This window comes from Nycticebus coucang, chromosome 11 (genome assembly GCF_027406575.1).
Source record: "Nycticebus coucang isolate mNycCou1 chromosome 11, mNycCou1.pri, whole genome shotgun sequence".
NCBI classification, from domain to species: domain Eukaryota; kingdom Metazoa; phylum Chordata; class Mammalia; order Primates; family Lorisidae; genus Nycticebus; species Nycticebus coucang.
Genome location: NC_069790.1, coordinates 48,844,406 through 48,869,434, shown reverse-complemented (window position 1 = coordinate 48,869,434; position 25,029 = coordinate 48,844,406). Strand labels below are relative to the sequence as shown.

The 25,029-nt window shown below is 35.2% G+C and overlaps 1 protein-coding gene across 1 annotated transcript in view; it reads left to right on the top strand.

Annotated features, from left to right (window-relative positions):
* PHF14 (PHD finger protein 14) overlaps positions 1 to 17,308 on the top strand; it is a 195,480-nt gene extending 178,172 nt beyond the window's left edge. Inside the window, exon 18 of the mRNA XM_053609493.1 lies at positions 17,107 to 17,308. Within this exon, the coding sequence (XP_053465468.1) occupies positions 17,107 to 17,181 (75 nt within the window). The 3' untranslated portion in view covers positions 17,182 to 17,308. The remainder of the gene's footprint in view (positions 1 to 17,106) is intronic.
* The last annotated feature ends 7,721 nt before the right edge of the window (positions 17,309 to 25,029 follow it).

Sequence of the window (25,029 nt, the reverse complement as noted above, 5' to 3'; positions counted from 1 at the left end):
AACCTGGGTAGAAGTGGAATACATTATTCTTAGTCAAGCATCACAAGAATGGAGAAGCAAGAATCCTATGTACTGAATTCTGATATGAGGACAATTAGTGACCTAGTACATGGTAGAGGGTGGAGAAAGGGGAGAGGAGAGAGAGGGAAGGAGGAGGGGTGGGGGTGATCATGGTGTGTGACACACCTTTTGGGGGCAGGACACAATTAAAAGAGGGACTTCACCTAACAAATGCAATCATTGTAACGTGGTTCTTTGTACCCTCCATGAATTCCCAACAATAAAAATAAAAAATAAAAACCACTCAGTGTTGCTGAATGACTATGATTTTATTAGCAAGCAGTAAATATTGATTTATATAAGTATGGAGTCTGTAATGTGCTGGCCATATCATGGAAATGCTGAAACCCCATTATCTATAACTCTGATTACCTCTGCATATTATTTTGTCAGGTAATTTTATAGTACTTAAAAATCAATGCATACATGGTCCACTATGTATTCGAAAAGTTTTGAGACAGACTGTGTTAAGATCCATTATTTCACTTCCAAGAAACATAGGTCGACAATGACCTTTTTGATTCACCCGTGCAAGTTTCCACTTGCTTGGCTTTTTGGTGTTGCTGGGATGCTTCATTTGTTTCCATCCATGCAGATTTTACATTTCTTGATTTTTGTGTATCTCAAAACTTCTATAATGACCTATTTACTTACTTCTGAATCTTCTAACAAAGATTGTTTTTTGTTGTCTGTTTTTATTTTTTATTTTGAGATACCTTTAGGTTTTAAAAGAATACAAAAAACAGTATGGAGAGTTCTTTATAATACCCTTTAACTACCTTCTCCTTATGCTAACATCTTTAATAAGCATAAAACAATGATCAAGCTGAAAAAGTTAACCTTAGTACAATACTGTCAAGTAAACTATAGAATTCGTTTTTATTTTACCAATTTTGCCAACTGGTGCCCTTTTTCTTGTTCAGGGTCCAACCCTTATTTTGGAAGGTTTATCAATTTCGTAACTGAAAATATATATTATCTGGCTCGGCACCTGTAGCTCAAGCGGCTAAGGCGCCAGCCGCTGACAGGTTCGAATCCAGCCTGGGCCTGCCAAACAACAATGACAACTACAATCACAAAATATCTAGGCATTGTGGCAGGTGCCTGTGGTCCCAGCTACTTGGGAGGCTGAGGCAAGAGAATTGGTTAAGCCCAGGAGTTGGAGGTTGCTGTGAGCTGTGACGCCACGGTACTCTACCCAGAATGGCAGCTTGAGGTTCTGTCTCAAAAAAAAAAAAAAGAAAAGAAAATATATTATCTGGATTTTTTCCTAGATACTAAATTGTTTCTTAGTCTCAAAATTGTCAGTTTAAAGGTTCATTTTGTCATCGTGTCTCCTTAATCTCTTCTGGTTTGTGGAGTTTCCTTAATCCTTATTTGCTTTACATGATCTTGATGATTTTAAAGAACGTTGTTGAGTTATTTTGCACAATGTCCCCCAGTTTGTGTTTGTCTGGTATTTTCTCCAGATTAGATTGAGTATGTGCATTACTGGGATAGCTACAACAGACCGGAAGTGTTGTTGCTGTCAGTGCAGCACATCAGGGGAACATGGTGTCGACATGCATGCTGTACTTTACTAGAGATGTTAACCTTGGTCATTCAGTTAAGTGGTATTGGCAGGTATCATCTCCACTAAGAAGTTACTATTTTGATTTAACAAAGTTTTAAATCATTTGAGTGTGAGAGACTGTTTGGGGAATTGTTTTTTTTTTTTTTTTTTTATGCCACTAGACAGTTTCAAAAATCTCATGGAGAAATTGATTTCATATTTTTGTCAATTCAGTGATCAGAATTTTAATAGTGAGGGTATAGGTAAGATGTCTTAGGATTTTTCTCATTTTAATATTCTGTGACTTGATGACTCCCAGGAGAAATATATGAGAATAAGAGAAATGTCCCATACATACCATAGTTGCTCCCAAATTAGCCTAAAGTCCATCTTTAATTGATTGGCTTTTGAAATGAATACATTGCAGTATCCTATTTACCAAGGGTACTGTATATTGAAGATACTTTATATTGAAACCATCTATGAATTCCCTAATTGAAAATCTATTATCTAGATTTTTTCCCTAGATACTAAGTTGTGTCTTAGTCTTAAAATTGTCACTTTAAAATATTTATTGTGGCCCAAAGCCGGGAGTGGAGGTGAGTTGGGAGCCGGAGCGTCCCAGGCACTTGTCTTCTCAGCAGATGGCTCTCTGCGTGGTGCCGCGGGACTGGAAAACCAGGAGGCAGAAGTGCCAAGCACTGGAGATAAAATGTGAGGAACCACAGACGTCATCCTGCCCTTACTTAACTTTAGAGACTAGTAGGGGAAGACAACTAATGACTCAAACATACAATAAGAAGAATATATCTCAGAGTCACTTTTAAGACATAAAATTTATGAACAAAAAAGATGAAAAGCAGGTTAGCCAAACTATAGTTGCATCAAATATCAGAAGATTGATATCCATCAAATATAAATTATTAAAAACACAGATAGGAAAAAAACCAATATCTTAAGAGATTAAAAAGGCAATTCACGAGAGCTGCGGCCGGGACTCTCCTGGACCTTCGGAAGAGCTACCCTGCGATCCGTGATCGGCACCCTCCTGGACCTCCAGAAGAGCTGCGCTGTGACCAGCAATCAGCACCCTCCTGGACCCCAGTAAGAGCTGCACCGGGACCTTCCTGGACCTCTGAAAGAGCTGCGCCACCCGGAGCCCGGTAAGAGCTGTGCCAGGGCCCTCCTGGACCTCCGGAAGAGCTGCACCCACCAGGACGCTGGTAAGACCTGCACCGGGACCTGCTACCCCACCCACCGGGCCTCCCCACGCCCTAATCAGGAACTCCGGAAGGCACACAACCCCGTGTCCTCCCTCCTGTACCCTCCCTGCCTCCACACTGCCTGCTCATCTGGCCAGGGACTCTGGTAGCCATGTGCCCTCTGGAGCCCTCCCTGCCTCTGTGCAGAGCCCTTCTCCTGACCAGAAACTGCTGGAGCCTTGGGCCCTCTGTGCCAAAGTCACTGGGCGCAAGGCACTCCCAGAACTGTGTACACCACTCCATGCCTTGTTGCTGGATCCGGATCCAGCAGTGGAGTGTGTCACACTCCAGAGACGCTCCCACAACCAGAACTCCCTGGCTGGGGCAGCCCCAGAAGAGCTACACAGGGTCACTACCTACAAAGATCCAGCAACAATAGAGTGATCCCCCCAGGGTCTAATCTCAGAGAGACACCACCGCAACTCTGAGGATGGCCAGATGTAACAGTGAAAAACAACCATGAGACGAAATCAAAGGAAAAACTGGCAATATGAATAATCAGAGTAGATCAACTCCCCCAAGGAACAATGGGTCGACACAGCACAAGATCCCATGCACAAATAGCTGAGATGTCACAAATTGAATTCAGAATCTGGATAGCAAATAAGATCAAATTAGAATTCCAAGCAGTAACCCAAAAGATGTCTCAAGAATTCAATGAACTCAAAGACCAAATGACCAAAGATTTTGACACATTGAGATAAGAAGTTGCAGCCCTCAAAGATCTGAGAAACACAGTAGAATCCCTCAGTAACAGAATGGAGCCAGCAGAAGAAAGGATGTCTGACATTGAAGACAAAGCTTTCGAACGCTCCCAAACTCTCAGAGAGGAAGAGAAATAGAGGACAAAAACAGATCACTCCCTCAGAGCGCTCTGGGATAGTTTGAAGAAAACCAATATTTGTCTTATAGGGATCCCCGAAAGTGATGAAGTGGCTTCACAAGGCACAGAGCATCTTCTCCATGAGATTATGAAAGAGAACTTTCCAGACATGCCAAGAGATTCTGAATTTCAGATAGCAGACAGTTTCAGAACTCCAGTACAACTCAACCCGAATAAGACATCCCCCACACATCATAATCAATTTCACTAAAGTTAATATGAAAGAGAAAATTCTGAAAGCAGCCAGATGAAAGAAAACCATTACCTACAAGGTGAAGACTATTAGAATAACCGCAGATCTCTCTGCTGAAACCTTTCAAGCTAGAAGAGGATGGTCATCGACTTTTAATCTCCTAAAACAAAATAACTTTCAACCCAGGATCCTGTACCAAGCTAAACTGAGTTTCATTTATGACGGAGAAATTAAATACTTGAATGACATTCACATGTTGAAGAAATTTGCCACAACGAAACCAGCTCTCCAGGATATTCTCAGACCTATCCTCCATAAAGACCAGCATAATCCTCCACCACAAAAGTAAACCCACCCAGAAACTTTGGATCAAATTCCAACTAACACAGTCGCAAGAGGATTAAAAATGTCAACTGGACTCTCAAAAGGCTTATCAATATTCTCAATTAATGTGAATGGTTTAAATTGTCCTCTAAAGAGGCACAGGTTGGCTGACTGGGTAAAAAAACTCAAGCCAGATATCTGCTGCATACAAGAATCTCATCTTACATTAAAAGACAAATACAGACTCAAGGTGAAGGGATGGTCATCTATACTCCAGTCAAATGGAAAGCAGAATAAAGCAGGCATTGCAATCCTATTCGTAGATGCAATAGGTGTTAAACCAACCAAAATAAGGAAGGATAAGGATGGACACTTCATATTGTTAAAGTAATACTCAATATGATGAGATTTCAATTATTAATATTTATGCACCCAACCAGAACGCACCTCAATTTATAATAGAAACTCTAACAGACATGAGCAACTTGATTTCCTCCAGTTCCAGAGTAGTTGGAGATTTTAACACCCCTTTAGCAGTGCTGGATAGATCCTCCAAAAAGATGCTAAGCAAAGAAATCTTAGATTTAAACTTAACCATTCATCGTCTACACTTAACAGACATCTACAGAACATTTCATCCCAACAAAACTGAATACACATTCTTCTCATCAGCCCACGGAACATACTCCAAAATGGACCACATCCTAGGCCACAAATCTAACCTCAGCAAATTTAAAAAAAAATAAAAATTATTCCTTGCATCATCTTTTCAGACCATTATGGAATAAAAGTTGAACTCAATAACAACAGGAATCTGCATACCCGTACAAGAACATGGAAGCTAAATAATCTTATGCTGAAGGACAGATGGGTTATAGATGAGATTAAGAAGGAAATCACCAAATTTTTGGAACTAAACAACAATCAAGACACGAATTACCAGAACCTCTGGGATACTGCAAAGGCAGTCTTAAGAGGAAAATTTATAGTACTGCAAGTCTTCCTCAAGAAAACAGAAAGAGAGGAAGTTAATAACTTAATGGGACATCTCAAGCACATGGAGAAGGAAGAACATTCCAACCCCAAACCCAGTAGAACAAAGGAAATAATCAAAATCAGAGCACAATTAAATGAAATTGAAAACAAAAGAATTGTACAACAGATCAATAAATCCAAAAGTTGGTTTTTTGAAAAGGTCAATAAAATAAACCTTTGGCCAACCTAACCAGGAAAAAAAGAGTAAAATCTCTAATTTCATCAATCAGAAATGGTAAAGATGAAATAACAACAGACCCCTCAGAAATTCAAAAGTCCTTAATGATTACTACAAGAAACTGTACTCTCAGAAATATGAAAATCTGAAAGAACTCGACCAATACTTGGAAGTATGCCACCTACCAAGACTTAACCAGAACAAAGTGGAAATGTTAAACAGGCCTATATCAAGTTCTGAAATAGCATCAACAATACAAAGTCTCCCTAAAAAGAAAAGCCCAAGACCAGATGGCTTTACGTCAGAATTCTACCAAACTTTTGAAGAAGAACTAGTACCTGTATTACTAAACTTCTTCCAAAATATAGAAAAAGAAGGAATACTACCCAACACATTCTATGAAGCAAACATCACCTTGATCCCTAAACCAGGGAAAGACCCAACAAGAAAAGAAAATTATAGACCAATATCACTAATGAATATTGATACAAAATACTCAATAAGATCATAACAAACAGAATCCAACAACACATCAAAAAAATTAGACACCATGACCAAGTGGGTTTTATCCTAGGCTCTCAAGGCTGGTTCAATATACGTAAATCTATAAATGTAATTCAGCACATAAACAAACTAAAAAATAAAAGACCATATGGTTCTTTCAATTGATGCAGAAAAAGCTTTTGATAGTATCCAGCATCCCTTCATGATCAGAACTCTTAAGAAAATTGGTATAGAAGGGACATTTCTTAAACTGATAGAGGCCATCTACAGCAAGCACACAGCCAATATCGTATTGAATGGAGTTAAATTGAAATAATTTCCACTTAGATCAGGAACCAGGCAAGGTTGCCCATTGTCTCTATTGCTGTTTAACATTGTAATGGAAGTTTTAGCCATTGCAATTTGGGAAGAAAAGGCGATCAAGGGTATCTACATAGGGTTGGAAGAGATCAAACTTTCACTCTTCGCAGATGACATGATTGTATATCTGGAAAACACTAGAGATTCTACTACAAAACTTTTAGATCAGGGAAGTGATCAAGGAATACAGCAATGTCTCAGGCTACAAAATCAACACCCATAAATCTGTAGCCTTTATATATACCAACAATAGTCAAGCCAAAAAAAAACAGTCAAGGGTTCTATTCCTTTCACAGTAGTGCCAAAGAAGATGAAATATTTGGGAGTTTATCTAACAAAGAATATGAAAGATCTCTATAAAGAGAACTATGAAACTCTAAGAAAAGAAATAGCTGAAGATGTTAACAAATGGAAAAACATACCGTGCTCATGGTTGGGAAGAATCAGCATCTTTAAAATGTCTATACTACCCAAATCAATATATAATTTTAATGCAATTCCTATCAAAGCTCTATTGTCATATTTTAAAGATCTTGAAAAAATAACACTTTGTTTTATATGGAATCAGAAAAAACCTTGAATAGCCAAAACATTACTCAGAAATAAAAACAAAGCAGGAGGAATCACACTACCAGACCTGAGACTGTACTATAAATCTGTCGTGATCAAAACAGCGTGGTACTGGCACAAAAACGGAAAAGTAGATGTCTGAAACAGAATAGAGAACCAAGAGATGAATCTAGCTACTTACCATTATTTGATCTTTGACAAGCCAATTAAAAACATTCAGTGGGGAAAAAGATTCCCTATTTAACAAATGGTGCTGGGTGAACTGGCTGGTGATCTGTAAAAGGCTGAAACTGGACCCACACCTTTCACCATTAACTAAGATAGACTCTCACTGGATAAAAGATTTAAACTTAAGACATGAAACTATAAAAATACTTGAAGAAAGTGCAGGGAAAACTCTTGAAGTAATCGGCCTGGGTGAATATTTTATGAGGAGGATTCTCCAGACAATTGAAGCAGTATCAAAAATACATTACTGAGACCTGATCAAACTAAAAACAAGTGGATAGTCCTCAGAATGGGAGAAAATATTTGCAGATTATACCTCTAATAAAGGTTTAATAACGAGAATCCACAGAGAACTCAAACATATTAGCAAGAATAGAACAAGTGATCCCATCTCAGGGTGGCCAAAGGACTTGATGAGAAACTTCTCCAAAGAAGACAGATGCACGATCTACAGACACATGAAAAAAAGCTCATCATCCTTTATCATCAGAGAAATGCAAATCAAAACTACTTTGAGATATCACCTAACCCCAGTAAGAGTAGCCCACATAACAAATCCCAAAACCTGAGATGTTGGCATGGATGTAGAGAAAAGGGCACACTTCTACACTGCTGGTGGGAATACACACTAATACGTTCCTTTTGGAAGGATGTTTGAAGAATACTTAGATAACTAAAAATGGACCTGCCATTCGATCCTATAATTCCTTTACCAGGTATATACCCAGAAGACAAAAAATCACAATATAACAAAGACATCTGTACCAGAATGTTTATTGCAGCCCAATTCATAATTGCTAAGTCATAGAAGAAGCCCAAGTGCCCCTCGACCCACAAATGGACTAGCAAATTGTGGTACATGTATACCATGGAGTATTACGCAGCCTTAAAGAAAGATGGAGACTTTACCTCTTTCATGCTTACATGGATGGAGCTGGAATGTATTCTTCTTAGCAAAGTATCTCAAGAATGGAAGAAAAAGTATCCAATGTACTCAGCCCAACTATGAAGCTAATTTATAACTTTCATATGAAGGCTATAACCCAACTATAGCACAAGAATATGGGGAAAGGGCCAAGGAAGGGGAAGGGAGTGGGGAAGTCAGGGTGGAGGGATGGTAATGGGTGGGGCCACACCTATGGTGCATCTTAGAATGGGTACAGGCGAAACCTACTAAATGCAGAATACAAATATCTACATACAATAACTAAGAATATGGCATGAAGGCTACGTTGAACAGTTTGATGAGAATATTTCAGATTGTATATGAAACCAGCACATTGTACCCCTTGATTGCACAAATGTACACAGCTATGATTTAACAATAAAAAATAAATAAATAAATGAAAGTAAAAAAATAAAATATTTACTGCGTATCTGGCCTCAGAAGTAATAATATTAAAAGAATTTCAAGTATTAAAATACTTTAAGTCAGGCTATTTTATTTCTTAATGCAATTTATAATTTTCTTTCTGAATGTTAGAAATTAGATTCAATTAAATCAAGTTACTATGCAAATTATATCATTTTCATTAAGGGAGTCTATGTTACCTTTCACTTTTTGAATGTCTTTTATGTATTCTAAAGTAGCATTAAAGTTGCTAGATTACCATTTATACAAATTCTGTTTGATTTTTTTTTTGACAGTGGTAAGAGCTACAACTGTTTAGAACTTAAAAGACTCTGCAAAGGAAATATAGAATTATATTTTTAATATTTTCTCTTATTTTTTATTTTATCAGTTAAAATGGCCAAAAATTATTATTATGCTTTTGCTAATAACAGAATAGAAGTTAGTTTTGGTAAAAAATTAATCTTAGGACCTGACTAAGCATAAAAGATATTTTTCTCCTTATATATGTATTACCTCTTCAGTGTTGTATTAAAATTCCCATTGTCCATTGAAGAATAATACTGTCATACCTCTTTAAAGAAGACACTGCTTCTACAATGGCCAATCCCAGTATCATGGTTATTGCTTATATTAATGATTAAATAAAACATGCTATATGTAAATATTTTTCAGTTTATATAATGAAATTAGTTATTGCTGAGTAATTTCTAGTCATACTAAACAACACGTGTACATCTCTGAAAATTTTATGGCCTGGTCACTGATTTCTATCCAACCTAAAAATCTCTTGACTATTCAACTATAATCTTGCCGATTTTGGATATTTTTGGACATTATTTTTGTCTGATTTTAATTTGGTAGAATTTTTTAAACTTTCACATGTATTTAGGGCAAAAAAATAAAACTATATATAAGTGTAGAAATATCTTTTCTCCTTGAGTACTTGTGGGAAAAATAGTTTATATGTACCATCTTTAAATATTAGCACCTTTTGATTTTTTAAATACTACATTTAGTAAATAAGAGAAAATTTATGTAAAAGTATTAGTCAATATATATTTAGACATGTGTGCTGTTCTCATTTGAAAATATATTTATGTTGGTTTCTTTTTAGAATTTGAGGGAGGTTTTTTTTTTCCTATAACCAGTGTTAACTGAACACTAACTTATCCACCCAAATACTTCAAAAGCAGATAACTTTTAAACTAAAAACGTTAAGAATAAAGGAAAGTAACCTATGTGTGGACCTCTAATGTAGCTTTCTAACATACTCTTTCTTGCTTATCTCCCAGATATTGGAAGTATACTAACAAAGGAGAGTGTTCTGAAGTGCCTTAGAGGCTATCAAACATGTTCATCATGTAAGAGCTCGTCTGTCAGGGGAAGAAAAAACCGTTATGGTATTTTTAGCCCCTTGGGTTAGCACCATATCTAAAATATATCTTAAACACCTAAAAATTAGTGTTATAAAAGTTGTGCTTTTTCATGTTTATGGGAAGATTAAAAACGTAAGAGAATAGAGTTTATGCTCATTAAGAATGTACCCTAACTTGCACTTACTATCCATTCACTTCCTTTCTTTTATTTTTCCTATTTTGCCAGACTCTAACTTTCACTCACTAATTTTCATTTCTTTTAGTATAAATATGCCTTTTTTAGATGGCTGTGCCAGGGCCTTTCTTCCTTTCTCCAGAGAGAGTCCCTTTTAATCTTCAGTCACATATGGGAAATCCAGTCTTGTTTTTAACTGTCCCATTTCTTTGCTACCAAAATCCATCACAAAGAAGTAAAAAGTGATAGAAGGGGATAAAGGCTAAGAAAACTTACTCTAGTAGATCTGCAGAATCACAAATTGGAGAAAGAAGTAATAGCTCAAAGAAAGAAAGAGTTACTCAAGTATTCTCATATATGAAATTAGACATTTATTACTGTCCTTTATCTTATTTCTTATTAAAATAAAGAATATGATTTTATAACATTAAAGGAGATTTCTTTAACTACATTTTATTTAATCACTAAGTAGATAAAAAGGTAAAAATTTACAAAAGGAGCTATTTTTCTTTATAAACCTAGTTCATACACATATATAAAGAATGCCCAGGTTACTTTAATCTTATAAGGTAGCACTAGAATTTCTGATTAAATATGCGATCTTTGTCATAAGAAAAAAAATTTCTTATGCTTTTTACCGTAAATTTAATTAAGCATTCCTTGTAAGTTCATTTTAATATCTATCATGGCTCACTAATGTTGAGATTCAGTTGTAAAATGGTAGATTAATTGCCTTTTGTATAAAGTGAAAGAAGAATCTCAAATATGCAAAGTCAGGAAATTTAATTGTGGTCTTCAGTTGCTTCTTCAATGCATTGGAAAACTGAATGCAGAAATATAGAAGAAAAAAAAAAGGCCAAAGGGTTGTTAAATGAAGCACATCACACACATTTTGCACTTTACTTAATGATCCAAGTGTTTATTACTATGAAGTAAATGCACCATTTAAAGAATTACGGTAGAATTGTAAAACATTAAAAACTCTAATTAATTTTAGTCTGAAGCATGCAGTGTGCTCATTTTGCCTAAAACATTTTCATTATCATCAGTATTTTTCTAGTTATTAAGATAAATTTTTTACTCATTGTGCAGCACTAGCATATTTTATATATTAAAAGCACGTTTGTAAATGCTGTGGAGAATTATATCTAGAGTTCACTTTAAATGAATAAAATAAGGAAATTTTGACCACAGATTGAAGCAATATATTATATACTGATTTTCTACACTTCTTCTATAACTACAAGTTATAATGGGTTGAGTATATTTTCCCCAGAAGCTACTTAGGTTTTTAAAAAGGATGGACCATTTTTAAAGCATACAGATAATTTTGAGTATTAATTTGAATCCAATTACAATAACTATTCCTTCTTTGATTAGACAGAGGAATATTTGAAATCTAAAGAAAATATCATAAGAAAATATTAATAAAAACATTTTAAGTTCTTATCTGTACCTTCTCACTTCATTTTGCTATTGTGCAATCATGTATCTTTGCCTGCTGTGAATAGCTAATTTGGTAAAGTAGAAACAACTAACTTCATTATCTTTGTAAACATAGATTCCTGTTATTCCTGAATTATTTCTGGATATAGTTCAATTGGCCAGATTATAAAGGGACTTAATAAAAGAAAGCTATATTTTCTGATTGTGAAGGTAATCCATGCTCACAGTGGAAAATAAAGAAAATATAGGAAGGCACAGACAAGAAAATAAAAATTAAAAACATCACCATTATGAACTTTTTACGTACTTAGTAAAGGAGTTAGGAGAAGAATGATAGAAAGAAAATTATTTATTTTAGCTATATTTTGTATTTTGGTGTAGGGGCTACAAGTGCCTTGAGGTTTTTCCTCATAAAAATCTTTGTCCATGTATTTTACGTATTTTTTTCTTTTTATTTTTTTTTATTAGTATTAGATCATAGCTGTGTACATTAATGCAATCATGGGGCACCATGCACTGGTTTTATAAACAGTTCAAAACATTTCATCACACTGGTTAACATAGCATTCCTGGCATTTTCTTCGTTATTGTTTTAAGACAATCATATTCTGCATTCACTAAGTTTCACATGTACCCTTGTAAGATGCACCGCAGTTGTAATCCCACCAATCACCCTCCCTCTGCCCAACCTCCCCCCTCCCTCCCCTCCCACTGCCCCTTCCCCATATTCTTAGGTTATAAATGGGTTATATAGCTTTCCTATGAAAGCCATAAATTAGTTTCATAGTAGGGCTGAGTACATTGGATACCTTTTCCTCCATTCTTGAGATACTTTATTAAGAAGAATATATTTTACGTATTTAACTTGAATTTAGAAAACTTTCATTAAGTGGACAATTTTTAAAATATTGTAAAATACTTTTAAAACTACAGAAGAACTTCAGAAATAGTATAGAGAATTTTTATTTGCCTTCCATCCAGTTTCCTATAGTGTTACCATTTTATATTTATATAACCATAGCATGTCTGAATCTAGGAAATTATCACTAAGATACTATTAACCACACTGTGGACCATATTCAAATTTTACCAGTTTTTCCACTAACGTCCTTACAGTTTCAAGTCTTACCATTTATAATATAACCCTGACCCTTTTGAAGATTACTATTTATATAATCCTATCTTTAAAAAGAAATCATTTAAAAGTTGGCATTGTACAAGGAAAACACAGAGTCATCTGTATTTGCAGGCTGTGATTTAAGCCCAAGTATTAACCTGTGTGGTATAAATCCAGAAGCTGAAATAATTGGCCATTGTTTGGCGTTAGTGACCTCTTAAGAGAAAGGAAAAGAAGAATGGATGGGTTTTAGTAAGTAGCATCAATTCTTTGAATCATTATGAGAACTAAATCATGTTTGTAAAGAAGGAGAGAAAGAAGGACTTCTCTATTCCAAGTTGATAGTACAAGCTAAATAACAAATTTTAAACAAAATCTTGGAAGTTTTACTCAGTGGTAAGAGAGAGTTTAGATAAATAAACATGCCAGAGTTTTTATTTATTTCTCTTAGATTAACTCTTCTAGTGTCATATTGGCACCTGGAACACTAGACTATTATTATGTGGTCCATGTATGCCTAGAAATTACCATTCTCTGCACTATCATTCTATCAATGTAAAAAGAGCAAGAAGGCTCAAGAACCACATTTAGTTATTTTGTGTTACTGTTAAATGAGTGCACATTCTTAAATTCTACATAAAATTAGCAGATCTACAAGGTTGTTATAATCAACATGTTTTCTGGAATATGAATTAACAAGTTTAAATATTAAGAGATAAGCCTGTCTACTTTCCATTAGCCTCAAAAGGTACATTTCCTTGCTGGCTGTTTTCAGAACACTTCATGAAACAAATGTCAAACTTGTCAGGGCTGTCACTAAGAAATTGATCCGTGTAGCAGGGGTCTTCTTCCATTGGGAAACAAACAGATGTCTTATCTGACCAGAGAATAGAACCTACCACTTATCTGAATGTATTTTTGCTTGCCTTTGATATCCAGTGGTAAAGAAATAGTTTGGTAAAAGCTTCTCCTCTTTGCAGTTTTATTCATTATGGGTCAGTTGCTGCTTGAGCTACTTTAATGATTTTATTAATTTTGAGATACATATAAAGTTCTTATAAAAATTGACCTACAATGTTAAAAACACAAATTAGCATTAAAAAATATCTTTTCTGGAGACTTTATTGGATCAAATCTAATGTTTTTATTTATGATAAAATCTATTAGTATTATTTTGATGATGTGATACATTAGCAATTTTAATGTTAAACTCTAACATACAGAGTTGAATGCCTTTTCTACCCTTCCTTAATTCTGTGCTACATCTAGATCACATATATTTTTGTAGAAAGGAGAAGATTGACTTGTTAGTTATACAAGTAGTTTAAAAACATAAAAGGGCAAGATATTTTAAGACAAGTCCTCGATATTAAGAAAGATGTAGTAGCAGAAGGCATGTGTTTATCAACATACTATATTACTAAGAAAAATTCAACAACAAAAAGACTAGCATTTTATTAATGTCAATTTACTGGCATATTTCCATGTATTTTATCCATATATTAAACTATATCCAAATAAAAATTGTGAATTTTCCCAAGACCAGAGATGTTGGTGTGGATGTGGAGAAAAGGGAACACTTCTACACTGCTGGTGGGAATGAAAATTAATGAGTTCCTTTTGGAAAGATGTTTGGAGAACACTTAGAGATCTAAAAGTAGATCTGTGATTCAATCCTGTAATTCCTCTGTTAGGCATATACCCAGAAGACCAAAAATCACATCATAACAAAGATATTTGTACCAGAATGTTTATTGCAGCCCAATTCATAATTGCTAAGTCATGGAAAAAGCCCAAGTGCCCATCAATCCACAAATGGATTAATAAATTGTGGTATATGTACACCATGGAATATTATGTAGCCTTAAAGATGGAGACTTTACCTCTTTCATGTTTACATGGATGGAGCTGGAACATACTCTTCTTAGTGAAGTATCTCAAGAATGGAAGAAAAAGTGTCCAATGTACTCAGCCCTACTATGAAACTAATTTATGGCTTTCACATGAAAGCTATAACCCAGTTATAACCTAAGAATAGAGGGAAGGATAGAAGGGAGGGGAGGAAGGGGGGAGGGGGGACGGAGGGAGGGTAATTGGTGGGATTACACCTGCAGTGCATCTTACAAGGGTATATGTGAAACTTAGCAAATGTAGAATGTAAATGTCTTAACACAATAACTAAGAAAATGCCAGGAAGGCTATGTTAACCAGTGTGATAAAAATATGTCAAATGGTCTATAAAACCAGTGTATGGTGCCCCATGATCACATTAATGTACACAGCTATGATTTAATTAAAAAAAATTGTGAATTTTTATTTTACGTAAATTGTATTTTGGAATCATAGTTAAATGTGAAAGCAGAGTGTGTAGATACTTCCTAGCCCTCTAGGTTACTATTAACATTTCTTTACATTTTTGTGTGGACTTAGGGCAGCATTGAAGGTTGCTAGGGAAAACTAAATAACCAAGCTGATTAAGACTGGAAACCGTGTATGTGGAAACTTCGTAGACTGTCCATGTGATAAAAGGCGCCATTCCTCTGCAAGTTAAAGGATATGAACTTTGTAATCCCTGTTTTGGCTTATATTGCTTCAAACAGTTTTTGCTTATTTCTGTTTTCAGAGGTGTTATATTAAGATTGCTAGAAATGTGACAGCCAAATAAGGAATGATACTATGGTTTTCCAAATTAAATATTAGTTCAGGTAGACCTCTCTGTCATTCACTGCTTCACATAGTTCAGAAAACATTTATTGAACTCTCCAACTGCCTACTTAATATGACTTGTTAAATGGTAGGAATACAAAATACAAAAGATAAAACCATGCCTTGTGGAACATACTGACAATGCTATCTAACAAGTTTTTTGCCATTTCTACCCTTTGATTTAACACTATCTGACAGTATCTCCTTTGCAGAAGATAGTGAAAAGTGTAGAGCAAAATTTACTTTTTATTAAAATGTAATCTTTAGGTACTTTTTGTCTAAAAGTGAAAGCTACCTGTATATTAATAAATTTTCAACAGTCATTTGAACATTCTCAAATATTTCCATTCACTAGAGATAAATTGGGAACAAATTAAATGACATATTGTTGCCATCATGCTTAGAAAAATAAAGTTACACTAACAAAATGATATTCAAAACCCCATCCCTGGTATCCTATCTGTCTATAATAATTCAAATTTGTTGAAAATATTGATGATTTCTCTACTGTCCTGGTATTGACAAAGTCTAAATAGCAAATACTGTTGAATTTAGAGAGACAGAGTATATAAAGGAAGACTTTTTCACCTTAATGATTACAGGAATGGGCTGTGGTTTTTTTTTTGTCTTTTGCAGTTTTTGGCCAGGGCTGGATTTGAACCCGCCACCTCCGGCATATGGGGCTGGCGCCCTACTCCTTTGAGCCACAGGCGCCGCCCGTCTGTTTTTTTAATAGAAAACAAGTATATGTATTTTGATTTGCTTTTACTTAATAAAATCAATTTAGTATATCAATTTACAGAGCTCAGGAATTACTTAATTCATTTTAATTTGGTTTCATCACTTAACAAAGAAATAGGGTGATTTGTTCGATGATACTGATATTACCATTGTCTGGAAATACATAAGAAATTGCTGCTTATGCTTTAATTAATTCAATAAATAACTAGATGGTGCCTTTTCTTTTTCTTAATAAAAATAGAAGATCTGACACGATAAATTAGAAGTATTAAGAAAGCAAGAGTTCTTTGTATTTGGGTGTTGTTGAAGAAACATGATGAAATGGTTTGCAAATGAAATATTTTTCCAGACTCTTATTACTTAACACATTGAAGGTCACCATTTAATATTGAACACAAGATACACTTCATTCCTATGGAAGCAGACATTATGATGTTACTTCATTTATTCACTGTGTTTCACTGGATCCTACCATGAATTATGAGGCCACCACTTAGAATCAAAACTGTAGAAGATTGTAAGCATTCTACAGCCTGACATGCCCATGTTTCCTATTTTAGACCTGACTGATTTTTAGATAACATATGGTACCACAAGTAATTGGAAAATTGGCAGACCTGTCAAGAAAGTATGCTAGATGGGACAAAAGTGTCATACTGGAGCACATAAAGTATCTTAGAAGTTAAATTTATTGTTTTTTTATCAAGCAGTGAAGTAAAACTATCTGGTTCATCTCTTAGAAGGAACACTTTCTAGTGGCAGGTATTTTCAAAATTAGAGCATTGATAAAATTTGTTGTTTTTAAAAATATATCAGGAAATTTTAGGCAATGTGTACTGTAAAATAATACCCACTGTAAATAATTCAAATGTATAATTCTATCATTTGCGTTTATAGATTTTTTTCCCCTAGAGTTAGTGGAATCGCATAGTTTATTGTTCTACAGATATAAATATAGTTAAAACATGTCAAATATAGCTGATAAAATATTATATAAAATATAACATTTATATTTTAATATTTTCTAAAATTTATTTCACAGGAAGATGAAAATGAAGCTAAAAGAAAAAATATATCTCAGGAGTTCATCATGGAACAGAAAAATCCAAAGAAATAAAAGATTTTCTCTAGTGTTTTGGAAAGTTTGCAATTTATGTAGTAGCAGATAAAATTTCCAGTTGTAAAATGTTAAATTGTAAAATCTAATTTGCAAAATGTTCTCAATAAAGATGTTGAAAATGAAATAGGAGTTTGTATTTGGAATTTGTATGTGTTTTAGAGCAATTTCAACTTTTATTTAAAAGCTGGATCCTTAAAATGTTTTTAAAAAGAGGAAAATTCTTAACTAAAATTTGAGAATAGAGACAGAATTTTCTTTTATCTATAACCTAAATGTCGACACATCTGGATGACCTCAAAAAATACTCTGAAAGTCTTTTTTCTCCTTACAACTATGTTGTATTTTTTAAGGGTCTTAATAAAATTTCAATTATCAGTATAAAGAAAAACCAAGATAGTTCAAAACTGAGCAGGAAATGTTTGCAGATGAATAGTTAAAACCAGTCAGTGCCACAAGATAAAATGTTATTTTCTGATTTCATCAACTTATGTATCACATGATACTCAAAGATTGCAGGGAAAGACTAAAAAAGAATGATAATTTAAGGTTCTGTATGGCAAAAGTAGTGCCATGATTTTTAATGTGCATGGGCTCTACTTTCATAGAGCTCACTTTTCGTAGGCTTGTCAAGAACAGTTCTCCCACATGTTTCTTTGATTTCGTAATTAAAAATTCCTCTGGTCCCTACCTTTATCACAGTTCTCAATAACCAGCCAGTTTACCGTCCCTCATTGCAGTTTCTAAGCTGCCTTTTACCAACTACAGCAGGAGCCGTAAATCACCTTGCTTCTTGAAGAGCCAGATTTTTTTGGCAGATGTCTTTGCTTATTTAAGGCAGAATTTCTGAAAATGAAGGCAGAACTTGGAGAAGTTTATAAAAGAATGTGAGAATGGAATCAGTGTATTTGCCCTGAAGCAAGTTCAAATGTGTTACAGGAGGACACACTGGTAGCTATGGTACAATGTGCCAAGATGGGGGAAACAGCGAGTAGGTAAGAGAAAATTCAGAAGGATAGTCTCAAATACTATTAGTATGGAGGTCAGGAAAACAGCCAGACACACAGAATGGGTGCCCTGAATAAATTCTGGAGTAAAGCCTTTGAGTCAAAGAAAAGGCTGAGAGCAGTTCAGACTGGCAGGAGGCCTTTGCAATAAGCAAATACTAAAATTATGAAACCACCTATTCCACCTATTACTTGTCTAAGATTTTTCAGGAAATCTTTGGCTGTAGTTTTCAGTGGACTGTTTTTTCAGTTATTGGTGTACGCTAATAAGATGTAATTTTTTTTTTTTTTTTTTTTGAGACAGAGTCTCAGTCACCTGGGGTTGAATGCCATAGTGTCATAGCTCACAGCAACTTCTAACTCGTGGGCTCAAATGATTCTCTTGCCTCAACCTCCCAAGTAGCTGGGATAAGGCACCCACCACAACATCTGGCTATTTTTTAGAGACTGGGTCTCACTCTTGCTCAGGCTGGTCTCAAACTTATGAGCTCAAGCAATCCACCCACCTCGGCCTTCCAGAGTGTTAGGATTACAGGCGTCAGCTACCACGCCCAGTGATACTTGGCATTTCTAAAGTAAACTGTTGAGTGGTGTGAAACACCACAACACTTAGACTCCCTAAAGGCATTCTAAATATTTAGATGTAAATAATATCTCTACCCACTTAAAACCTTAGTTGTCCTTTCTTTAAAAGTTTTCAAAACACATACTCTGGTTTAAGATGGTGAATAATAAAATATAATCACCTTAAATTTTCTGTGGGAAAAAGTTCTGTATGAATTACTCAAGTTTTAGAGTTCATACCTTTATGCTCTATGTATGTACATATAAATTTTATGATGCTACAAGGTTATTATGTGACTGTGATTAAGCCAGTCACTTTATTTGAATCAAATGATACATATTACATATATTTTTATATGGATTATGTTATGTGTCTATCAACTTGGGCTGCTATAACAAAATACCTGAGGGTGAGTCACTTAAACAGCAGAAATTTATTTTCTTTCAATTCTAGAAGCTAGAAGTTTTAGATCAAAGTCTACCAGGATTCACTTCCTGGTGAGGTCTGTATTTCTGGCTTGTAAATGACCATCTTTTTACTGCATTCTACAAGGCCTTTCCTGGGTGCCTGCACAGAGAAAGAAAGAATCTAATCTGAGTTTTCTGTTGTCTAATAGGGACACTAATCCTATCAGATTAGGGCCCCACTCTTATGACTTTATTTAACCCTAATTTTTCATTCCAAATACAGCCACAGGGAAGATTAGGGCTTCAACGTAAGAATTTGGGTAAGTTTGTGGAGAAGGGGCACATTCTGTTCATAACAAACTTAAATAAAATCTAGGTATCTTTGTTATAACATAGCTCTGAGCTATGTTAAGGAACACTGGAGAAAAGTCCCAATGAAATGTCTATGGTTGGCTCGGCACCTGTGGCTCAAGCAGAGCAGCTAAGGCGCCAGCCACATACATACACCTGAGCTGGCGGGTTTGAATCCAGCCCGGCCCGCCAAACAACAATGATGGCTGCAACCAAAAAAAAAAAACAAAACAAAACAAACAAAAAAATAGCCGGGTGTTGTGGCAGGCACCTATAGTCCCAGCTACTTGGGAGGCAGAGGCAGGAGAATCACTTGAGCCCAGGAGTTTGAGGTTGCTGTGAGCTATGATGCCACAGTACTCTACCCAGGGAGACAGCTTGAAGCTCTGTCTCAAAAAAAAAGAAAGAAAGAAAAAGAAATGTCTATGGCAATACAGATTATATGTATTTAGGGAAAATCCTTATAAATGATGTTAACTGAGGTATGATCTATAAATTGACTTCTAAAAAGACAAACCATTGCACAACTAAATGCACCTGTTTTCCTTACATCTTTGTTCCTATTACTTAGCTTATTTTCTTGGTCCTTACAAGGTGTAGCTCTGTTACTATAACTCAGTCTATAGCTAGGAATGTGGAGTACCTAAAGAAAAAGAACTCGTTTTTACTTCATGATGCCTGTATAATTTTCACCCACCGACCTGAAATGTATTCTCTTTATGCTAATTACCGAGTTGTATTTCTTCATCCCTTCTAAGAATTTAAAAATAAAAGAACTTCAAATCAGTAGGTGTCTCTATTCTTAGAGCATTTTTTTTTTAATTATATTCAGTATCATACTCTTTCCTCAGGTCTAGGGAACAAACAAGAAAAGTAGGAAGGGATGTTGCACTATTCCCAAATGGAGATTTCTGAGCACGAAGATGCCCAAGTTCTTAAAAACATCTAGCAAAATTTACTGGAACCTACTATATGATGTGCACTGTTCTATCACTGAGGATTCAATGACAGACAAATTTCCTCTGTTACAGTCTGGAAATTTTTAATTGTTGAACAAGGAGCCCCCACAGTTTCACTTTGCACTAAGCTCACAAATTACATAGCAGGTACAACTAATGTACTTTTTTTACTCTTGAGTCAATCTTATTGGAGTATAATATACATTTTAAAATATGCCCATTTTGAAAGTACAATACAACAAATTTTGATAAATACATCCATGTGGCCACCACTGCAAGCAAGGTAAAAAGCATTTCCATCACCCCCAAAAGTTCTTTTTTTGCAGTTTTGCGATCATTTACACACTCCTTCTGAAGCCAATGATTGACTTTATTTTGTGATTAGTTTTGCCTATTATAAAGTTTCATACAAGTGGAATTGTACACGTATTATAGATAACTTTTGCGTATGGATTTCTTCACTAGGGATGAAGTTTTGAGATTCATTCAAACTATTGCATGAATCTGGAACATTCTTTTCAGCTGATCACTTTTTCTTTGTATGAATATGCCACAATTTATGTTTCCATTCACCTGTTGATGGACATTTGCACAGACATACCATAAAAGATATATAAATGACCAAAAGCACATGAAAATATAATGTCATTAGTTATTGGGAAAATGCAAGTTAAAACCACTGTGAGTTACCACTGTCTGAAAATGTCTCATCACACTTCATACTGGTTATTCTTTTCAGAAACCATTTGTCACACTAAGCTGGGTAGTGTGGTTCACAATGGGTAGGATTTGAGGCTTGATTTTCTTTTAGGGAAATTGAATGTATTTATAATATTAACAGTTTCTCTAATAAGAGTATAAAAGAATAATCACTGTCTATAAAATGTGTTAATGAAAAATTTTAAAAACCTAAAGTACAAAAAAATTTTACAAATTCAAAAACCAGTCAGTGTGATACCTTATTTGAAAACAACACACTTAATAGTTTTTTAGTGATCCCATGTTGCTACTCTAATTTTTTTTTCTTTATTATATACCATGGGACTTTCCCATTTTTTTTTATTTCTATATATTCTTGGAGTACAGTGCTATTGTGTTACATTGACATGTCAGGGCCTTCAGTGCATACATCACTGAAGGAACACGCATTGTATCCACCACGCAATCTCCCTTCATGATTTTTTAAGTGCCCTTTGCAGTCAAAAATGCATTTAAACTCAATTTAAAAATTATAAGTGTAGGTACATGTTTCTGTAAATTCTATCCATTTTCCTTAGGATTAGAAAGCTTGAGTGAGAGAAGGCAGAGCTGTATGCCCGGCTGTTCCAACTTGAAGTGTACAGAAATTGCTTTGAGTTTCATTTCCACACATGCCACACCAGAGAAGACACACTCTTCCCAGGAGACAGTGGTTTTTCATTTGTATTTTGCTGCTTATCCAGATGAAATGAGGTGAGTCTAGGTAATTTTGTTCCTTTAATATTTTTTGAAAACAATGATACTGTTATTGCTCCTTTTATGTATCTCTTTCTGTAAAACAGTCACTAGTGATTTTCCTCTAAGCATGAACAGTTTGAGGCATCTGATATATCCCTACTTTCCTACATCCATTATAATTTGTCTTGTTTTTCCCAAACTATTGCTCTGTAAGTAGAATGTACACAAAACAAAGGAGAATCTTTTCTACAAATGCATCCCTCACATGGCTACGTCAGATTTATTCTGCTGCCCATTAAGAAAGAAGAAATAAGTTTAATTAATTGCTTTGACATTTCCCTAGTGCTTGGGGTCCCTGAGGCTTGAACACAGTTCTATTTGTTGGATGCCTACCCTGCTTGGGATTGAAGCAACTTACTTCAGATATTAAGCTAAATAAGATTCACTCCAAATAGTGAAAGTTGATTAGAAAACTACTCCATTTCACATTACCTCAAGAAAACAATTTTTACATAGCCATGAATGAGCAAATTTCATCTCCATCCCTGACTATCCTGAGCAATTACGGCAGGTAGTAAATGTCTCCCTGTGGTGAATTCAATGTGGAGTCCATGGCTTTTGTTATCTAGAGAGGAAGTTAAGTGCTAACAGCAACAGCATGAAAATGCATGCAACAATGGTATAATTCTGATTTGTTTTAGAAAAACTATTAATTTCCTTGTTACAAAGGCAAAAAAGAACAACTCTTTAAAACTGTTGAACCATGAAAGCCATTTTCCTTAAGGGTTTTAAATTTGGGAACACACTCGTGAAATTTATAGCTTTGATGAGATCTTCTTTGCCTGCAGTCAAGATGAGAGCCAGATCATTGGCTTCCCAGCATGACACCTATGTGTTCTTATATGCACTGGATATCATTACGCTCATAACGACACAGCCAACATCACATTAATGTTTGAAAGGTTCACTTTTGTCTCCTAGTTTACGTCTTCCATTTATACCTACTGCATGTTAAATATCTCATTCTAGAAAATAAGATACACTCCACCCAAATCGATACTATCTGTCAATGGAGTTTAAAAAAAAATAACTATATGCACACCCATGCTTTTAAAGCACACAGAGTTAATAGATAGGGCTTCTAGAAACAACAGATAATTGAATGGGACATTGTATTGTGTAAACCTGAATATGATAACCTTCTTTTGATTCGTTAAGGAACACAAAATGTGGATATCCGTGATACATGTCAGTTCCAGCTATTATTATTTTTAACATTGAGTTTAATTCTAAAGGTGATGCTAAACTGTTGTTTCTCTTAAAGATAGATAAGAACTTTAAGAATATTCAGATTTCAAGGCACTGAGAAAGGCATTTTAGTAAGTAGTACCTACTGATCAGAAAGAGGTAATAACCACTGCAGGCATTCTTCATCCTACTGTTCCATGGTGAAATAACATATGTGAAAGAGCCCTGCAGAAAGAAACCTATTATTTGAAAAATACCTTTTTTTTTGAAACAGAGTCTTACTTTCCTGCCCCTGTTAGAGTGCCATGGAGCTCACAGCAACCTCAAACCCTTGGGCTCAAGCAACTCTCTCCCCTCAGTCTCTCAAGTAACTGGGATTACAGGCGCCTGCCACAATGCCTGGGGCTTTAGTCTTGCTCAGGCTGGTCTTGAACTCCTGAGCTCAAGAATCCACCCACCTTGGCCTCCCAGAGTGCTAGGATTACAGGCATGAGCCACGACACCCGGCCTATTGTTATTTTTTGACATTAGGCAACGAAATTTTGTTTACAAATGCATAAGGAACTTAGTTCTGTAAGCTGTCACCTTATATTTGTGTAAATGTTTGAAGATATTTTATCTGTAAGTTTATGGTTCCTCCACCATTTAATTTTAGCATACACAAGAATAGAGAGAAAGTGCAATGAATTCCTATCTACTCTGAAGTGAGATTCAACGATCACTAAGATTGTTGTCATGCCGGCCTTATCTGTCCCTTTTTTATTCTTTTTCTGCCAAATTATCTTAAAGGAGATCCCAGGCATTCTTGGGTTTTAAGACTCTTTACAACCATTCATTTCTGACTGGATATATTTAACAGTCATATTTTTCTATGACAGATGCACATTTTGTTTTGTTTTTTAATAATGTTAGCCAGTCAATAGGTTAATATGCAGATTAGACAACAAATAGAATATTCTGTTCACACACTGCAGACTGTTTTTAATGAGATTCAAAAGAAGATTTTTGTTTTGATTTTTTTAATGGTGACGATATAAGAAGCAGAAATTACCCAGACTCTGTTTATATTTGCATTGCACCTTAAGGCAGAAAAATAGAACTAATCAGAGCTTCAAATCATAAAGGAAAACACATTTCAACCTCCAGAGCAGATACCTTTCTGATTATACCAACAAGGGACAAAACTGGTACATTCAGCAATGTTTTTAAAAATGTTATCTTGTTAGCAAAAAACAAATTAACAAATGGGACATCTGTTCAGGGTTATGATTCTTTCTCCTAGGGAATCCTTTTGTTGTTGTTTTGAGATTATATATTATTGGCAAGTATTGATTCAGTATTTATATTTGATTATGTCTAATTTAAGAAGTCAAGAATAGTCTTTTTTTTTTTTTCTTTTTAGAAACAGCAACTGGAGTGCAGTGGCATTAACATAGCTCACTGTAGCCTTTAATTCTTAGGCTCAAGTGATCCTCCTGCCTCAGCCTCTGGAGTAGCTGAGACTGAAGGCATGCAACACTGCCCCCAGCTAATTTTTAAAAATTTTTAGTAGAGAAGGGGCCTTGCTATGTTGCCCAGGCTGGTCTCCCACTTCTGGCTTCAAGAGATCCTCCTACCATGACCTCCCAAATTGCTGAGATCATAGGCATGAGCTACCACACACCACCAGAAATAGTTTTATAGAAAGTGTTTCAGTATGCTTTTTGGCCTCAAGTGTCCCTAGACAGATTAAATTTGGGAGTTTTTATTCCCTCATCCCAGCTGAGATATGCCTTCCATGGGAAAAAGTTTCCACTCACGATCTTTCCTAAACCCCTCTAAAATCAAGCCCTCTTTTCCCCTCCTCTCAAAACCCAGAATCTTTTTTTCATAGA